We start from the raw sequence: 20,041 nt of genomic DNA, 5'->3' as shown, positions 1-20,041 counted from the left end.
TATGCAGCCATAAAAAAGGATGAGTTCGTGTCCTTTGTAGGGACATGGATGCAGCTGGAAACCATCATTCTCAGCAAACTGTCGCAAGAACAGAAAACCAAACACCGCATGTTCTCGCTCATAGGTGGGAATTGAACAATGAGATCACTTGGACACAGGAAGGGGAACATCATACACCGGGTCCTATTGTGGGGAAGGGGGAGGGGGAAGGGATAGCATTAGGAGACATACCTAATGTAAATGACAAGTTAATGGGTGCCGCACACCAACATGGCTCATGTATACATATGTAACAAACCTGCACATTGTGCACATGTACCCTAGAACTTAAAGTGTAATAATAAAAAAAAAAGAAAATAAAACATAGCATAGTCGAAAAAAGTCCAAATCTATTAGTAATTTCAATATAAATATATTTGTCTCACTCTCAATGACTCTGCATTTTTTGCACAAGATATAATAATCATGGAGTACAGAAAGCAGTCAGACACACATTTGTCTCAGGTGAGCCAAGTCACTTTTAATTCAGTCCTTTGTCCCGTGCCTGTGAAGACAAGATGTTAATTTACACTGTCAGGGTAAAATTGAAAGGAACTAAAGGGCCTTCCTTGTGAGCAAATTGCAAGGGAGGTACGTAGCCTTTTATCTTGTAGTTGTCTATTTAGGAACAAAGGGAGGCAGGTTTGCATGGCCTAGTTCCCAGCTTGACTTTTCCCTTTGGTTTAGTGGGTTTGGGTTCCAGGGACTTTATGTTCCTTTTACAACACATATTGCCCCAGATGGTCTTCCTCACAAATTTTTCACAAGGAAATTCCTTGTGAGCCACTAAATCTTTCAGGATACATATCCCCCTATAAACTAGTCTTAAAACTGAGTTCTGCTGACTCTTATCTGACAATGTCAATTACCAGCTTAACGTCACAGGTACAGGACAATGACAAGACCAGAAATCATCCTTCTGCCTACCCTGAGATGGATGCAGAATTGACTTTTCCCTCTATGCCCTCTTTTCACATGTGAAATGTAGATTTGTGAATGCTAATCAGAGCCTCACAAGAATGTAACCATTTACATCATTGCCTACCCCCACTTCCTGTTTTCTCTCTGGCTCAGACTTTCTCCTTTAAATACTGAAGTTCCCAAAACCCTCTTTGGAAAAATCTCAGGTCACAGATGCTCCCATGACTTGTGTTTTTCCCGGAAGTGTCCTCAACCTTGGCTCAATTAACCTCTATCCATTGAGACCTGCCTCAGTGACTTTTTGGTTAACATCTTGTTATCAGTCGGTAGAGAATAAACATTCTTTTCAAACACACATGGGCTTTACACAAATTGGCTAACCATGAAGCTATAATGAAAGTCTCAATGAATACCAAAGAATTTATTTGAGACTCTCTGATCAAAATGTTAAAAAAAGTTAATAACAAAAGCCACAAATTTGGAAAATTTTAAATCTGAGAATTATAAAATATGTAAGACTAAATGACAATAAAAATTTTCTTATTTAAAACCTGCAAGGTACAACAAAAGAGATGTGTTGAGAAAATTTTATAGCCTTAAATGCATAGATTAGGAAAGAGTAAATGTTAAAAGTCCATTTACTTTAAAAAATTTTACTTGTTAAAGGTTAGAGAAAATAATAAACTCAAACCAGTAGAAGGAAGAAACAATAAAGACTGGACCTTATTGCAATGGAGAACAAATAAGCAGTGTAGACAGCCATCAACCTAACTCAAAGCTAGTTATCCTTAAAATTAATGAAATAAGTAAACCTCTGAACTTACTGAACAAGGGCCAAATAAACAATATTCTGAAAGAAAAGAGGGATATAATGACAGAGGTAGCAGAGATCTTATAATCATGAGAGAATCTGTGAACCACTTTATACCAACACACTTGAAAACCTAAACAAAAATGGACCATTTTTTAGGTTTCATAATTAAAACAGTATAAATAATACCATCCTTTTAATTTAAAAATATGGGGACAGGGGAAGGAGAGAGAGGGAACAAGGGGGTGGGGGAGAGAAAGAAAGATAATTCTCGTGATCTTCCTTCTTGCTTACCTGTGTCCTGATTCATTTACTCCCATGCCTTGTGAGTCAGACAAGGGTGACTCCTACATATGCAGCCATTTTTTATCAGTTAGGTCACAGCTTTGGATAATTTTCCTCTAATCAGCCATGAAGGGCCCTGGAATAAGAGAAGAGAGGGGACATATGGGAACCTGGAGAGGCAGAGATGGCACAGCAACATGTCCAGTGACAGGGCCTCAGAAGGAATCCCAGAGATGGTGGCTGAGGACTTTAACTGCAGTGTGCCCACATGAAATGGTTTTCTGTTCTGCCTGGAGCTGAGCTTCTCTTCCATCACCTTCCACTACCTTAAGCCATTGGTAATAAATGTCCATCACCCACCACACCTGACAGTCTGCTGCTTCAGTGAACTGAAAAGAAGGGATTTGTCCATGCTTGAGGAAAGTTGGGGTGGAGAAAGGCTACCTAGTCACATAGACCATGACTTAAACAATCTATTCAGTAAAAGGTTAACATTAATGTTGAAAATAATCTTCATTAGTGAATAAATATTTTATGCCTTAAAAAGTCTTGTCTAACATTTAAAAAGTCAGAACAGGAGGAAGAGATAGCTTGCAAAGGAATTGGAAAAGGGCTAAGGAAAACAAGAGTAACACGAGGAAGGGAAGAGAGTATTTCAAGAATGGAAGAATAATCAGGTAAGACAAGGCCTAGAAAGTCCCCTTGGATCTTTCAACATGAAGGTTAGTGGGGGATCTCCAGCAGAGCTTTTGTTTTATTTAAGAAAAAGAACAAAAGGTCCACTGGAGTGGACCCAGGAGTGATGGGAATAAAGAACATATACTGACCACCAGGGATGGTTCTTTCAGGAATTTTAACTAGAAGAGGTTAGGACTACTAGAGAGTGGTAACTAGATGAGGATATAGTGTTGAGGAAAGTTTGTACTTACTGTTTTCCTTTTTTTTTTAAAAAAAAAAAAGGAGAAACTATATTAGTTTCCTGAGGCTGCTGTAACAAATTACCACAAACAGGTGGCTTAAAACAACAAGAATGTATCATCTCCCTCTTCCGGAGATCAAAAGTCTACAATCAAGGCGTTGGCAGGGCCACACTCCCTCCCAAGTCTCTGGGGGAGAATCTGCCCATGCCTCTTTCCTAGCTTTTGGTGGCTTCTGGCAAACCTTGGTGTTACTGGGATTGTAGCCACAGCACTCCAATCTCTGCTTTTGTCTTCATATTGCCTTCTCTGTGTGTCTCTTAAAGGACAGTTGTCATTGGATTTAGAGCTCACTCAGAAAATGCAAGATAACTACATCTCGATATTCTTAATTTATAAGAAGACCCCTTCTCCAAATAAAGTAAAAGCTACAGTTTCCAGTGATTTAGGGCATGGGCATATCATTTGAGAGGGCCAACCTTCAACCTATACAGGGGCTAATTGACTATGTACATAAACTGATGGGGTGGTCTAGGCCTTCTCAAGCAAGACATAAAGCCCAATGTCCATGAAAGAAAAGCCTGACAGATTTAACTACAGAAAAATTAAGCATTTCTAAACAAGAATAAACACCATAAACATAAAAAGACAAGGACAGAACAAGAGAAAACATTTGCCACATACATCATAAATATATCCAGTATTAACTGCATAATCACAACTGGGTACAGAAAAATAGTAATAGTAGTAAAGAGTAGTAAATAGTCATAGTAAAAATAAAAATAGTAGTAAAGATAAAAAGTTAAAAAAAAGTAATGAAGTAAAACAGTAGTAAAACAATAGTAGCAGTAAAAGTAGTAAAATACTTTCAAGTATTATCATAGTAAAATGCTGCAGTAAAATATAGATGCTCCTTGATTTACAGTGGGATTGCGTCCTAGTAAACCCATCATAAGTTGAAACTATCACAAGTTGAAAATGCATTTAATACACCTAACCTACTGAACATTACAGCTTAGCCCAGCCAACTTAAACATGCCCAGAACACTTACATTAGCCTGCAGCTGGGCAAAGTCATCGGACAACATAGTAAAACATAGTACACCGTAGACTATATCCCTCATGACCTCATGGCTGACTGGGAGCTGTGGCTCACTGCTGCCATGCTCAGCATCATGATAGAGTATTGTATCACTTTCTGGTGCTTTTTAATGAATCCATATAGTTTCTGCATCATCAGAAAGTTGAAAAATCATAAGTTGAACCATTATAAAGTGGGTGACTGTATTTTACTATTATAATGATAGTGTGTAACAGTAGGAAAATAGTAAAAGTAGTAGTGTAGTAATATAGTAGTACTAAAATAGTAAAAATTATAGTCTAGTAATATAGTATAGTAATAGTAAAATAGTAGTAAAAATAATAATTTTTCTACTGTTCTTTGGGGGCCCCCATTTTTGTAGCACAAAAAACAACTCAAACCTGCTGATTCAGAGGAAATTTTTTTTCATTTTTCCCCCAGGTTACTCAACCTGTTTGCAGTGTATTTTTCTTCTCACTGAGTACAGAGAGGAGTGTATGCACTGTCATGTTTTGCATTAATGTGGTTGGCTGTGTGCCCAGTGTTCAGGAGTTTTTTAGAAGAACAGAATTGTTCTTTTATCCAACTCTGAATCACAAGTGCCTTGATCTGCCCATCACCCATAGAATCCTTATTGACTCATATAGATTTGAAAGCTTTTAAAATCCTTGGGTACTTCAGTTTCCAGGGATGTTAAATAAAGCCAGGACTGCATTTATCATATTCCCAGCTGGGCTGTGTGAGGATTAATGTTTTATCATAAGTGATCTCCTGCTCCTTTAAAAAGACATTAATTAAGTTAAAGGTTTTATTTTTCAAGGATGTGCTTATTAGTCTTTTAATAACTTGTATCTCAATGTAGTCTCTGAAATGTAAGTAATAAGGTTTTCATGCTTTCTCATAGAAAATCTGACGTACAGGAGTACACAAAACTAATCCACAAGCATGTGTTGGATTCTTCTCTGGTCATAATGTTGAGCAGTTGATCTTTCTGAGTTCTCTTGTTTTCCAGGAAGGTCCTACATGGTAGCTTGGCCTAAGGGAGGGCCAAGGTGGGTGCTTTGGGGAGACAGCCTCTGACCTGATGTTGTGTTTCTCTCCTCCTCCCGTTTCCCCTACCTTGGTTTCCCAGTGAGCTGAAGCAGAAGCTGGATGAGGAAGGCAGCAAGTGCAGCATCCTCTCGAAGCACCAGCAGTTCGTGGAGCACTGCTGCATGCGCTGCTGCTCGCCCTTCACCTTCCTCGTCAACACCAAGCGCCAGTGTGGAGATTGCAAGTTCAATGTCTGCAAGAGCTGCTGCTCCTACCAGAAGCATGAAAAAGCCTGGGTCTGCTGCGTCTGCCAGCAAGCGAGGTGAGTAGCTGGTGCATTCCCAGGGTCTACGCTGGTGATTTAGAGAGATTCACCTGCCACTTCCTTCAGTCAGGTAGGACCAGCTATCATTGGTAGATCAACACAGAGTATTGACCAAAGTAAAGAGCTTACTGAAGAGAGATGCATGGATAAGGAAACCGGTTGATCTTTATAGGGAGGATGAGAGGGGGCCACCCAGGAGCACCTGGGCGTAAATGGAAAGGGCTTTCTTGGGATTGAAGATGTAGCTCCTATATATGTTATTCATCTTTTTGGAATTTCTCATCTGGTCTCATCCTTTCGTTCATTCATTCCACAAGCATGTGTTGGATTCTTAGGAATTATGCTGGGTGCAGGAAACATGATGGTGAATTAGGCCAATTATGAGTGACTCAGAGGCATAGCGGATGGTGTGATACATAAGTGCTGGGCCTTCATATGTGAAGATACATGCCCTGACTAACTTGTATGTTGGGTATGGGGGCACTGAGCAAGGAGAGATTGGCCCTGTGGCTTGGGGAAAGCTTCATAGAGGACAATAAATAAAAGCAAGATTGTAAAAGATAAAAAAGAATCAATACTGTGAAAGGGGAGATGAAGACAACCTTGTGAAGGAAGTAACAAGCATGGCATTTCACATTCTCCCTCAATGACTAGCAGAGTACTTATTTGATCTGTTGAGTATTTGGAAACTGATGAGTTTGATAAACCAGTGTTTGGTATTTGTCTGTGCTGATCCTAGCATCTGTAGTGTGCATTGTGATTCGTATTTGCTGCATGCTTCCAAAATGACTGTTAGTGAGTGAAGCTGAGATGAGCAGGTCCTGGGAGCACACATTCAGAAGCCCCTGACTCCCATACCTTTTCCTTCTTTCCTCCTTTGTCCTCTCCCTGCCCTGTTTACTCTCTTGTATCCTGTAATTCATCAAGACCTAGAAATTTCCCAAAGAGCTAGTTAATGGGGACAGCTGCCAAGTTTTTTTGGGGTCTCCAAGGAATCAGGCTCTGGGCTACAAAAAAAAAAAAATACATACATATATATATATATATATATTCATTCATTCCAGAGACACAAGCTGAAACAGAAAAGTGGTTCTTTGAGCACCCAGTACCCAAGGCTGGGTGCTGCGCAGGTCTTGTGTCTGACTTTGTCAGAGCAAGGAGCCCATCTGGGTCCCCACATGGCAGCTTGAAAGGAGGAGGAAAAGTCCTGCAACAACGAAGGGAAGGAGGAGACTGGGATTGTAGATGAACATACGTCTGAGAGTGATCAACAGAGAGAGGTTCATCCATGCCTTCTATTTCTCAGTCAAGGTGGGGTAAGGTGAAGCACTGAGAACAAGACAGTTGGATGTTGGAAGAAATAAGAGTAGATCTAAATAGGCATTACAGGAGTTGGAGATGCAGACATTCGAGTCAAGTTCCTGTTACTAATCATGAATCTGTTTTCTTTCAATCTTCCCACAGATTGTGAGTTTTTGTGAGGCTTGGGACAGGTCAGAGGGTAATGGAGTTAAGGATATTGGACAGTGAAGAAAGTAAAGACAGAATCTGGATAGTAAGGAAAAACAGAAAGGGGCTCTGGATGGATGGGGAGAAAATGCAGGGGTCAATCAACCAGAAGTATCTGGTAAAGTCGAAGAACTGTCACGGTGGGAGTACTTGACAAAGAAAATTGGAAAAAATGAAAATTCTATATAGAGAAAAAGATGAATTTCTAAAGTAGATCAGTTGAGTGGTGACCATGGGAAGAGGAGACAACGTCTAGACGAAGTTAAGGGACTAAAATACCAGTGCCTATATGATTGGAAAAAACCAGGATAGTGCCACAGTATGGAAGTGAAGAATGAGCCAGGTGTCAAGTTTTTCTTAAATGAGAAGAGGGAACTAGAAGATCAGGATGCAAGAGACATAAGGAGTTGGAGAAAGTGAGATGACTGCATATTATGATTCTGCACCTACCAAGTTGGGCAAGTCCTGTGTAGCATTTGACTCAAACATCTGCCATGGCTGCATGCGCTACACTGACATTTGTTACCAACTGGTGGTAAACACCGCCAGGACAGGAACACTGTCTTCGTCAACTCCATTTGTAGCACCAGAGCCTGGCACATAGAAAGCACATGAGTTTGTGACCCAAATAGAACAGGACAATGTTCAATAGCAGCCAGATGCATAGTACAAAATGAGGCTTTAGGAATTTTAGAGAAAAGGACTCAGAGAGTATTAGATGTCCTAAAGGGATTTCATGGAAAAGGAGGGCATCCTAGATAGAACTCAGTTGGAGAGGAGGAATCAGGAGACACTCTCAGACAAGGTGTGGCATGAGCAAACAAAACAGAGTCCCCCAAGGTGTGTGGAGGGCCTGAAGCAGACCACTATTGTAGCAGAATGATGGCAAATGATTGGGTCAGTTTGCGTGAAGAATTGGGGTTTGATCTTTAAGGGATGGTGAAATCATTGGAATGCCAAACACTAGCAGTTATTGAAGCATACTATACTGTGTTTCAACATATTCCCCTACAAATAAAAGGAAGTATCAGTACCTACACGGTTTCATTTCTTTCAATATGTACCTATTCCTCTTCTCCCCGGGTAAGAAAAGTCACCAAATTTACTAAACGGTTAGTAGCAATAGAGTGCAGTCACAGCCTCTCGACCCCACATTCACGATGAGTTGTATGCAGGGGTCTATTATTAGTTACAATTAAATGGCACATTGCATTTATCAAATACCAGCAAGGCTGAGTAGTTCCTGCACCACCTCAGAATCACATCACTTATAAATGGAAGAACTTTGCCTTGCAAAAGCAAGATCTTCTGATTCCAACCATTTGCTATTTCTCTCATACAATGTTGTCTCAAGAATTTGTCAGATATTGGAAAAATAAGTTGTAAAAAAATCAGCAATGGCTGCCAAGACTATATTTTATGTTTTCATTTCATATTTCTAGCAACTTAATGAGGAGGCAGGAGGCTTAGGTAGTCCCATTTCACTTAATCTTGCATCATGTTCGTGTCAACATTGCATGACAGCTCCTGAGTCTCAGAAGCTGAGCATTATAAAATAAAGAACCATTCATAGAAGGATACTTGGAAAGACATGCAACAGCCAGTGTGCCCTTGTTCCTTTTTTTGTTTTTGTTTTTTTTAAGAAAGAGGAGGGTTACCGAGGAGTCTTCTACATTCAATGTGTCTAGCTCAAATAGAACATACCCACACTTGTTTAATCAAAGCTGGCAGAAAGGGGATGCTGAGGAGAAATTGGAAATGTTCCTGCTTTAATCTTGTATTATGTCTTGAGATTATTATTGGCTGAAACCCAAAGGGATAGAGAAACTTAGTTCATTCCCTATTTTTCTGTATTGCTCAATTCAATCACAGGAACCTGTCTAGGAAAGAAATCCATGAAATATGTGGCATGTTTTTGCTTCCTGAAATGTCTCTAAGACCCAGCTTGACAGAGAAGTATGTCTTTCAAAGTACCACAGTTGTATGGCCTATGAGCAGACAGTCTTTTATGTTGTACCTGGATCACATTCTTGTTTTTTGAAGGATGCCTTAGAGGAGTTAATTTTATTTATATAGCAACAAACTGTGTAACCCTTCAACATTACACAAGTGCTACAGCCAAATTCATCATGTAACACATTTAAGGATTATGTGACTTGAATATTGTGGCAGTGTGGACACTCAGTGCTGCTTGTCCACTTTGTCCAGTAGCTCCTCTGCCCTTCATTCAATCTGAAACTCCCTTCTTGGTTAGAACTGATTTACTTTAGATGCTAGTCTTTGGCACTTTCTTCTAGAATTTTCATTGTCAAGCAAGTGAGTTTTTAAAACATTGTGTGTCAGATTCTAAGAAGAGCACATTTTGTGTTTGTGTATGAAATCTCAATAGTTGATAGCAAATCTGTGAGGTTACACAGACGACCACTTTTGTGAGGCCACTTTCAGACCCATATTCACTCTCCGCTACCCATGAGGTACATTCCTTTCCTTATTTAAATAAAACCATTTTTGTTACATTGGTTTAATTTCTAGCTATTTGTCCAGTGGCTACCATATGCATATGTTTTTTGAGATACTATGGGCTGTGAATAATTATAATAATAAAAATTATTGTCCACAAAAAATTAGGAGCAGGAATTAAAGGTAGACATTCATGCTACAATATGAATAGCTTCAGAAGTAATAACTGTATAAAATACCTGGGGCTGTCTCTTGTGCAGCTCTAAATGAGAGAGTCGTATTAGAAACATGGCATCCATCAGGAGAGGACCCAGACAGTGTCAAGTCTTTAAGAAAAAGGTGGTAACCTATAACTTTAACTTTCTTCTTTTCATCTCAATGAAAAACAGTCTATATTTCCTACTGTTCTGTTTGATTATTTAGTTCAGTTAAAGCATTTTGAGTATTTTAAAGTTGTAATTATAATCATTTGGTTCTTTGTTAGTCATTTTGTTTCATATATTTTGCATTAAAATGTATTTCTGTTATCAGTGTTAGTCTAAAATTTTTAGCTTTGGGAGATTAAAAAATTAAATATATTATAGAATGAATGATGAATTACTTATTTTGGAAGTTATACAGAAAATGGGATACTACTGAATCATCCGCTTTGTCATTTTTTCATTATATATAGGTTTATCTTCTTGACAATTTGTTGTATGCATTCATTCAAACATTATGAATAAAGACATATAGTACTTGTATTTTAAGGTCTTCTTTAGGAAACAAAACTTTTCAGAGTGAGCCCAGACCACACATATCAGTCATAATCATTTTGGGTCTAATTGGTTTGGGAACAACATTCCTACTTTCCCTGGAAACAAATTGGCTTTCTAGCTCTTTGCTTCATTATAAAAATTGTTCACTCTAATTTTTGTCATTTTGTACTGCCATAGATATATCTCATTTTATTGTATATTACTTTGCTATGCTTCACAGATATTACATTTTTTCAAATTGAAGGTTTGTGGCAACCCTGCATTGAGCAAGTCTGTCGAGGGTACTTTTTCCAATAGCATAGGCTCACTTCATGTCTCTGTGTCACATTTTGGTAATTCTTACAATACTTCAGGCTTTTCTGTTATATATCAAACTTTCTCATTATTATTGTTATGGTCATCTGTAATCAGTGATCTTTGATGTTGCTATTATAATTGGGGGCACCACAAACCACACCCATATAAGACAGGACAAACTTAATCTATCAGTATTGTGTGTATTCTGACTGCTCCACTGACTGGTGGTTCTCACATCTCTTTCCCTCTCCCCAGGCCTCCTTATTCCCTGAGACACAACAATACTAAATTCAGTCAATTAATGGCCCTATAATGGCCTCTAAGTGTTCAGAAAAAAAAAAAAAGAAAAGTTGCACATCTCTCACCTTAAATCAAAGTTAGAAATGATTAGCGAGGAAGGCATGTTGAGAACCAAGATAGGCCAAAAGCTAGGTTTCTTGAGCCAGTTAGCCAGGTTGTGAATGCAAAGGAAAAGCTCTTGAAGGAAGTTAAAAGTGCTACTCCAGTGAACACATGAATGATAAAATGGAACAGCCTTATTGCTGATGGGGAGACAGTTTGTGTGGTCTGGATAGAAGGTCAAACCTGCCACAACATTCCCTTAAGTCAAAGCCATATTCAGAGCAAGGCCCTAACTCTTCTATTCTGTGAACACTGAGAGAGGTGAGGAAGCTGCAGTGGAAAAGTTTGAAGCTAGTAGAGGTTGGTTTATGAGGTTTAAGGAAAGAATCCATCTCTATAACATAAAAGTGCAAGGTGAAGCAACAAGTGCTGATGGAGGAGCTGTAGGTTATCCAGAAGATCTAGCTAAGATCATTGATTAAGGTGGCTACACTAAACAATAGATTTCATCAGTGTTGACAAAACAACCTTTTATTGGAAGAAAATGCCATCTACAACTTTCATAACTAAAAAGAAGTCAATACCTGGCTTCAAAGAGCAGGCTGTCTTGTTAGGGGCTGATGCAACTGGTGACTTCCAGTTGAAGCCAATGCTCATTTAGCACTCCAAATATCCTAGGTCCCTTAAAAGTATGCTAAATTTACTCTGCCTGTGTTCTATAAAGAAAACAACAAAGCCCGAATGATAATGCATATGTTTACAGCATGGTTTATTGAATATTTTAAGCCCACTGTTAAGACCTACTGCTCAGAAAAAAAAAAAAAAAAGATTCCTTTCAAAATATTGTTGCTCATTGGCAACACATCTGATCACCCAGGAGCTCTGATGAAAATATAAAAGGAGATGAATGTTGTTTTCATGTCTGCTAACATAACATCCATGCTGCAGCCCAGGATCAAGCAGTAATTTTGACTTTTAAGTCTTATTATTTCAGAAATACATTTCATAAGGCTATAACAGCCACAGATAGTGATTCTTCTGATAGATCTTGGCAAAGTAAATTGAAAACAACCTTTTGGAAAGGATTCACCATTCTAGATGTCATTAAGAGCATTTGTGATTTGTAAGAAGAGGTAAAAATATTAGCAGGTGTTTGGAAAAAGTTGATTCCAGCCCACATTGATGACTTTGAGGTATTCAGGACTTCAGTGGAGGAAGTAACTGCAGATGTGTTAGAAATAGCAAGGGAACTAGAATTAGAAGTGGAGCCTGACAATGTACTGAATTGCTGCAATCTCATGAGAAAACTTGAACAGGTGAAGAGTTGCCTCTTACGAATGAGCAAAGAAAATGGTTTTTTGAAATGGAATCTACTCCTGGTCAAGATACTATGAACATTGTTGAAACTGACAAAAAATGATTTAGAATAGTTCATAAACTTAGTTGATAAAGCAGTAGCCCAGGTTTGAGAGGATTGACTTCAACTTTGAAAAAGTTTTACTGCAAGTAAAATGCTATCAAACAGCATCACATGCTACAGAGAAATCTTTCATGAAAGGAAGATCAATCAACATGGCAGACTTCATAATTGTCTTATTTTAAGAAACTGCCAAAGCCACCCCAACCCTCAGCATCCACCACCCCGATCAGTTAGCAACCATTGACAGACATCAAGACCCTCAACCAACAAAAGATTACAACTTACTGAAGGCTCAGATTATTTTTAGTGTTTCTTTAACAATAATGTATTTTTAATTAGTTATGTTCATTTTTTGGGCACAATGCTGTTGCACAATTAAAAGACTACAGAATGTTGTCAACATAAATTTTATGTGCACAACAGTTAATAGACTACAGTATAGTCTATCTAACTTTTATATGCACTGGGAAACAAGAAATTTGTGTGACTCACTTTTTTGTGATAGTCACTTTATTGTGGTGGTCTGGGATCGAACCCACAATATGCCCAAGGTGTGCCTATACTACCTTTAACACAGAACAATTTGGAAAATTGTTTTCAGGGAATGGGAGACAAATTATTCTTGGAACTGAAATCAAAACACAGCTCATTAAGTTTGTGGCATTTGCTTTGGTTTTTCTAAGAAAACTTAAGGCTTCATTTCTTTTTCCTTGGAATTGTCACTAACTAGTCACTTATTACTTGGTATTCACAGAGCCCACATACTTCATAAATTGCATCTTGTCCTTTTGGAATAAACTCCACAGTATATTTTATTTATTTATTTATTTTTATTGATATATCTTAGTTGTATGTATTTTGATGGTATGTGTGACATTTTGATACCTGTATACAATGTGTCATGATCAAATCAGAGTAACTGGAATATCTATCACCTGAAATATTTATCTTTTCTTTGTGTTGAAAATGTTACAATTCTTCTCTTCTAGCTATTTTGAAATATACAATAAATTGTTGTTAATTTCTCTACTATACTATTGGATGCTATAACTTTTTCCTTCCATTTAACTGTATTTTTGTACCCCTTAACCAACTTCTCTTCATCCCTTCCTCCTCACTTCCTTTCCCAGACACTTGTAACCACCATTCTACTCTCTACCTCCGTGAGGTCCACCTTTTTAGTGCCCACGTGTGAATGAGAACATATAATATTTGTCTTTCTGTGCCTGACTTATTTCACTTAATGTAATGACCTCCAGTTTCATCCATATTGCTGCTAGTGACAGGGTTTTATTCCACAGTATGCTTTAGAGATACTCCAATGTATTTGTAATATCCTTTGAAAAATATATTAAACAATTATCACTGTGGGCTAAGAATATGCACAAGTTAACAAATATATGGGGAAGTATTGAACCTCATTAGAAATAAAGGGAATAGAGGTTTGTGCTTCAAGTAGTTTTTAAAATTAAATTAGTGGTACTCTTTTCCATGGCAGGGAAAGTATAAATGTGCACAACCTTTTACCATCATGTAAGCCTTTAGCATATCCAAGCACTCTTTTTCCCAGTAATTCCATGTTTGAAAACCTATAACTGATGATGTAAGAGAGTATTTTAAATGTTGTATGAAAATGAGTTATACTGAATTTGTAATATAAAGAATATTCATAATCTAAATGCTCAATAATAAAATGGTGGAAGTAAGTTAGGACACATTCAACTTGACACAATATGATAAAGCCTTTAAAATAATGTGCATATTTTGTTAGCACGGGTAAACTCTCATATTAAAATGTTAGATTGAAAACTGCAATGCAAAAGGTACGTATAATCACTATGTAATAAGGAAAACATAGAAAAAACTTAGAAAAGGAAATATACAATCAATGATGTTAAGAGTAGTCATTCTTTAGGAGCTAAGCTTATGGATTCTTTTTCTCTTACCTCTATTTACAATTTAGTTTCCAAGTTTTCCACATTTTGCATGCATGCTTTTATAACCAGGAATAAATAAAAGAAACATAAAGAAATGTAGGACTTGCTCCCTTCTCTCTTCCCCATTCCAAAATCCTCTCCTTTATCGGCCCAGTGTTGCCCTTTCCTGCCTCCCTGCCCCACTTTAAGTCACACAGCTGATACCACCTAGCTTCCCAGAGATAAAGGAGCCATTGAAGGGGACGTGTATTTTGAAGTCCCAATTAATGGACAATTTAGGTTAAGATACCACCCTGTCTAAATCAGATCTCTGTAGAGACTGTAACCACAGTGCTCAATCTGAATCATTGTCAAAGTGACCCTAAGTGACTGTGAGGTGAATAGCAATTCTTTAAAATTTAAATTGCCACCAGTGAAAGCTAAACATATTTTCCATTCACTAGTTCTTTAATATCAACAGATTAAAGAACAAATAAATGTATCAAGAGGACTTGCTATGGGTATGGGATTGAATTTGACTTTTCAGCTGAGTTGTTTCATTTAATCCTTATAAGAACTCTACAAAGGGCAAGTGATAAACCACATGTAGGGCCGGGGAAATCTGAAACCTGGAATGATTATGTGGTGATCCCAAGGTTACCTTGTTAGTCCCAAGTTCAAGAGTCTCCTTACAATATCCTCAGGAAAACAGCCTGAGCCTCTGGGTCCCCTGCCTTCAAATGCTCAGCAGGCCTCCTTGCTCAACCAGGCCCTGCACCCTAGTTTAAGTCTTTAGAGCAATGGCCAGCCCGGGCTCCCTCAACTCAAAAGAATGGTGGTGATTTCTGCTTCCTCTTGAAGGCACCTGTGTCTACAAGGCCCTTAACTGCACACTTGGATTTCCTGTGCAGCTGTAGTAGTGAGAACAGACCTGAACAGGGGAGTAACCATCAGGGAACACAGCCCCGACACAGCATAGTGGCCTCACAGCCCATGAGTATAGCATTGGCACTCCCGCTAACTGCTTTGTCACTCTGGCTGTCTTACAGTCCATCTTACCTGAGGCCTTTCAGCTTGAACATTTATCCTATCTGGACCACAGAGTATGAGTTGGTGGTATCCACTGAATGATTGAATCCTTGGAAGTCTGTGTTCTTAGTGAAAGTATATACCATGACATTGCACATTAGGGGATGAATTAAATCTTTAAGTTATTTTGGAAACCCATTGGCCTCCCAATCCATCTTTTAATAGGATTTAAAAGAGGAAGAAAAATGAAGCTTTACCTTGGTATACAAAGTTTGACAGGCTTTTTGTTAAATCTGTAATGTCCACAATACCTGAGCATTTAGGATACATTTATAGCCTGATCACCATAGGTTTTTATTAACATGAGTTTGTTTGCATAAGGGACTATGATGGTTAATTTTATGTGTCAACTTGGCTAGGTCATATCACCTAGGTATTGAGCCAAACACTAGTCTGGATATTGCTATGAAAATATTTTTTAGATAAATTAATTTAAATCAATAGACTTTGAATAAAGCAAATTGCCCTTCATAATGTGGGTGAGCCTCATTCAATCCACTAAAGGCCTTGAGAGAAAAAAGACTTTCCCAAAGAAGAGGGATTTCTTCCAGCAGTCTGTCTTCAAACTCAAGCTGCAACATCCACTCTTCCCTGGGTCTCCAGCCTGCCATCCACCCTACAAAGTGTGGACTTGCCGGCCTCCACAATCTCATAAGCCAGTTCCTTAAAATAAATGTCTCTCTCTCTGACACTTTAGCTAGATGTTAGCTAGGATGAAGGGGGAGTGGATGCCTTGGCAACCGTCAGCGTCTGCCACAGGCATATTTTCAAATTACTGGGGATTTTAGCAACCGACAAAACATCACACTGGCTAATAGCATAGTTCTTATTAACTGACTATAGATTCATGGACCAAGGGACATGACTGAGAGGGCCACATTTTTTGGCCTTGGAGCAATTAGCGTACTTAAGAAATCATGGGTTCTTAAGCTCCATTTTCTTTTAACAGTTACCAGCCTAGCAGATGTCATCACTGACTTTGCTCATTTACATGGCAGGGAAAAAATGGCAAATTTTTAACTGCTTTAAACTCTGATATTTAAGTTTTGTACCCAGTCTTGAAGCCTTTAGGCATTTCCTCATCACCACCTTTTTAGCATATAATTGATCAAGTACATCCCCACTAATCACACCAATGCTTGATATATCTTAGTGGCATTATGATGAAAACTACTCCTGAAAATATAATAAGCTGCAGTATTAGATATGCTACAAATGTGCTTTAAAGTTTTCAGGAAAAAAATAAAATGGGAAAGTTTATCTTTTGTTCAAGTGCCAGTATAAAAAGACTGTCAAATAGAAAACAAACTGCCATCATAGGTAATGTTCCTCATTTAGTCCTTAATTGATGATACCTTTAAATTAAGAGAGAAAATCAATAGAAAATGCTCTTTAAAATTGAGGCAACAGTTGAACAGTTTGTCACCAGTTGAGGGGGGAAAAAAGCCAAAAACATAAAAAGCACCTGTGACTCAGATGTTTGATGACTTCTGGAGGAAGAATATGCCCATCTCTCTGGTTTGCTTCTCATTACTCAGCCATACCATACCAAGGACATGAAGAGGCCTTATAACAGATAATCCCCATTATAATCATGTTTCATCTGTCCATAGCACTTTACTGTTTTCAAATGTTTTGGTTGAGGAGTTACATCCAGGCCAAACAAACCTTGTTACAATGCCTTTTACTAAGAAACATAGCTCCTCTACTCTGGCCAGTCTTGGACCAGGATCTAGACAGCAAGTATAAGCTGAGAGTCCCACAATAGATTCCAACTTTAACATGAGCTGGAGGTTTTCTTTAGCTGGATAATACAGAAATAAGAGAATTAATTGAGAATGACTAAATCCATGCCATGAACTAAACCATATATGATTATTAGCATTCACATAAACATTATTGCAATTCAAAAAGAAATAGGATACAGAGGGGTTTTGATGTTAACATCTAATTCCTCCCCGCTAAGGAAGTGATAAAAGCTTAGCCAGGAGGTGTGAGAGGCATCCCTGGCTCTTTAGCAAGCTTGTGTGGTTCTTTGAAGATCACCAGCTTGCTTTGGGAACCATGCCTGGACATTCTTTCTGTTCCTCGGGATGTAATTAAACATGAAGCTAGTTAGGGCAAGGGGGTACTTCCCTTGCCACCACCATGCATATCTTATGATTCATTTGCCTCCTAGCAGTGTTTATTCTACAGCTTCCAACTTCCCTATCAGTTTTCCTGATTGAGAACATGGGAGAACTTATGGGGTTGGTTTTCAGCTAAGTACTTGCTGACTTTAGACCTTTGACCTCAAGCTGGAAGCCCGCATCCCACTTCTTGACGACCCTAAGCACAGCAAGTATACTCTTTTAGTCTCTCCTCAGAGTCTTTCCCATACCACAGCTTCTCTGGGCTTATGGTTTTCTTTTCTGGATAAATATGTCTATTTCCCAGCTGCTGTAGGGGCAAGCTTTATTTAGAGAGAATTTTATTTAACAACCACTACGTGCTAGGCACTGCTCTCAGAGCATTATAAATATTAACTCTTTAAATATTCATAATTATACCAGGAGGTAGGTACTATTATTTTCTCCATTATATTTATAGAGAAACTTAAGCACGAAGACGCTAAATAACTTAGGTTAATTAATAGATTAGATTTCACTAAATGGCTTTAGTTTAATAGATCGAATTGGATTAACTGAAAACCCGTAGCACATTATAAAATGAAGCAGGTTGGGTAACTTCCCAAAGTTGTCAGTCTGTGGTGTGTGTTGGAATTCCAGACTCTGGAATTAAATACTTGAATTGAAATCCACTATTCACTATGCAAAGGGTGGGGTAGCAATGCCCATCCCTTGGAGTTGTTGTGAGGATTAAAATGAGGAAATTTGCTTCAGTACCTGACATTTATCTGTTTAGTGAATATCGGTTACTATTATTAATAACTGCTGTTATTGATATGATAACAACAGTGTTGCGGGCTTCTCTAGGAGCCCTAAAGAACTGCCGCTTAACAACTATGGACTACTCTGGAATGAACCTCAACACCCCCCCCACCTTCCACACCTTCTCTTCTTTCCTCTCTCCACCCTCATGATTGGTTCCCTATCTACTGGATTCTGGTAAACTCCAGATTCACAAAAAGAGCCTCAATTAAGATTTCGGAGAAGCCTAAACAGTCCTATCTCAAAGGCTGCCAGGAGCCAGGGTGTTCTTCACATTTTGCCTCAGCCTGACTCATCAAAGCAGGCTTGTTACTGGGATTGCATTTTGGGACTAAGCAGCTGGTGTTTCAAAGGGGCTGAAGTTAAAAGAAGGAGAATTGAAAAATATCTCTTTTCTAACACATCAGAACCCTTGAATGGATTAAAACAGCAATTAGAAGCTAATGTGTTAATCTAGACAACTTCCGTATGTCATAAGATAGGAGAATGATGCTGAGCTATAAGAACTGGCACCATATGCTTTGGTAACTCCCAGCAAGTCCTGCTCAGAGGCCCCAGTGGCTCCTCACAGACCATCCCTATCCCAGAACTCATACTTTCTCTGGCACAGTGGTGCACACGTGGAGTGATGGAGCCTAAAATATGTTATCAAAGGTAATGATCTTCTGCACTAAAAACTTGTGTTTTGGGAAGGCCAGAATTTTCCTCTACTAGCGACATCTTCCAGAGAAAGGGGTGGGGCTTTGCTTTCTTTTGGGGTTCTTTTCCACCCTATATCCATTCATTAAGTTCACGCATCAGACAGATTAATGGGTTTGAATGCTGGATTAGACACTTATTTGCTGGGTGATCCTGGACAAGTTATTCAACCCTTCTGAGTTTGGAAATAACAATACTTTCCTCAAAAGATTATTGTAGAGGAAAAGAGGGATACAGCATATAAATCACTTAGCAATGGCTTAGCTGCAATGACTCACAGCTATTACTGTGATGTTTTCATTTTGAAGTTGCTGCATGGGTATTTCCTTTACTTCATAAAATATTTAGCACAATATCATTGCTTATGATTATGAAGCCATTTTCTCAATGTGTAGTATGTCTTTTTTAGCACAGCAAACAATTTAATTTCTATAATTAATTCCCATAATTTTTTTTCCCAGCATCGACCTAAGGCAGTTAAAGACACCACCACTTGGGAATTGGTGAATGAGAAGACTTAGGTACCTTCTGAAAGACTTCATAGGATCATACAGTGAATGAGGATATTAAGACTCAAATCATCATTTAATAAACTTAAGTGTGTATTACTTTAACTTTTGAAGTCCCTAGAAACTAAAAAATACGTGTAGAAGACTACAGCTTCAAGACAAACATCAAATGAAAACTATTTGTACTGTCTCTCAATAGGCATTTCATTTTTTCTGCTCAAAAGTTTTAATCATCAAGCTAAGTTAACATGATATAGCTAACATTTTTCAACTTGACTACATGAATGTCTTCTTTGATGTGCAATTTTTAAAAGTTTGCTATGTAATAGTAAAGTTATAATAATAGAATTAAGAATGAGATTACAAATACTTACGGCTCCTTCACTCAGCTTATGAACTAAAACTGTCTATCCTAAGGAAGCCCCTCTGTCCTCTTTTTTAATTGTACCTGCACATCTCTTCCCCCCTCTTTATCCTGGCAGTGGTTGTGTACAGAAGCTATGCACCACCACCCACTTTTTATCTTTACTGTCATATTTACTATGACTCTTCAGGTACTTTTCATGTGCTTATTTCATCTAAAACAAAAATTCACAACAGACTCTAATCCAACCTGCCTCAAGGCCAAATTTCACAAGATACATTTTTTTTTTTTTTTGCTTTTTAAATTGTGGTATAATATACATAACATAACATTAACC

General features: G+C 38.2%; 1 protein-coding gene across 1 annotated transcript in view; it reads left to right on the top strand.

Moving 5' to 3' along the window:
* MYRIP (myosin VIIA and Rab interacting protein) overlaps positions 1 to 20,041 on the top strand; it is a 417,935-nt gene that overhangs the window by 221,302 nt on the left and 176,592 nt on the right. The window contains exon 3 of the mRNA XM_011953264.1: positions 5,187 to 5,408. Within this exon, the coding sequence (XP_011808654.1) occupies positions 5,207 to 5,408 (202 nt within the window). The 5' untranslated portion in view covers positions 5,187 to 5,206. The remainder of the gene's footprint in view (positions 1 to 5,186; positions 5,409 to 20,041) is intronic.

This window comes from Colobus angolensis, unplaced genomic scaffold (genome assembly GCF_000951035.1).
Source record: "Colobus angolensis palliatus isolate OR3802 unplaced genomic scaffold, Cang.pa_1.0 Scaffold36, whole genome shotgun sequence".
NCBI classification, from domain to species: domain Eukaryota; kingdom Metazoa; phylum Chordata; class Mammalia; order Primates; family Cercopithecidae; genus Colobus; species Colobus angolensis.
Note: the sequence above shows the minus strand (reverse complement) of the source record. Positions and strands in the feature narration are given on the sequence as shown.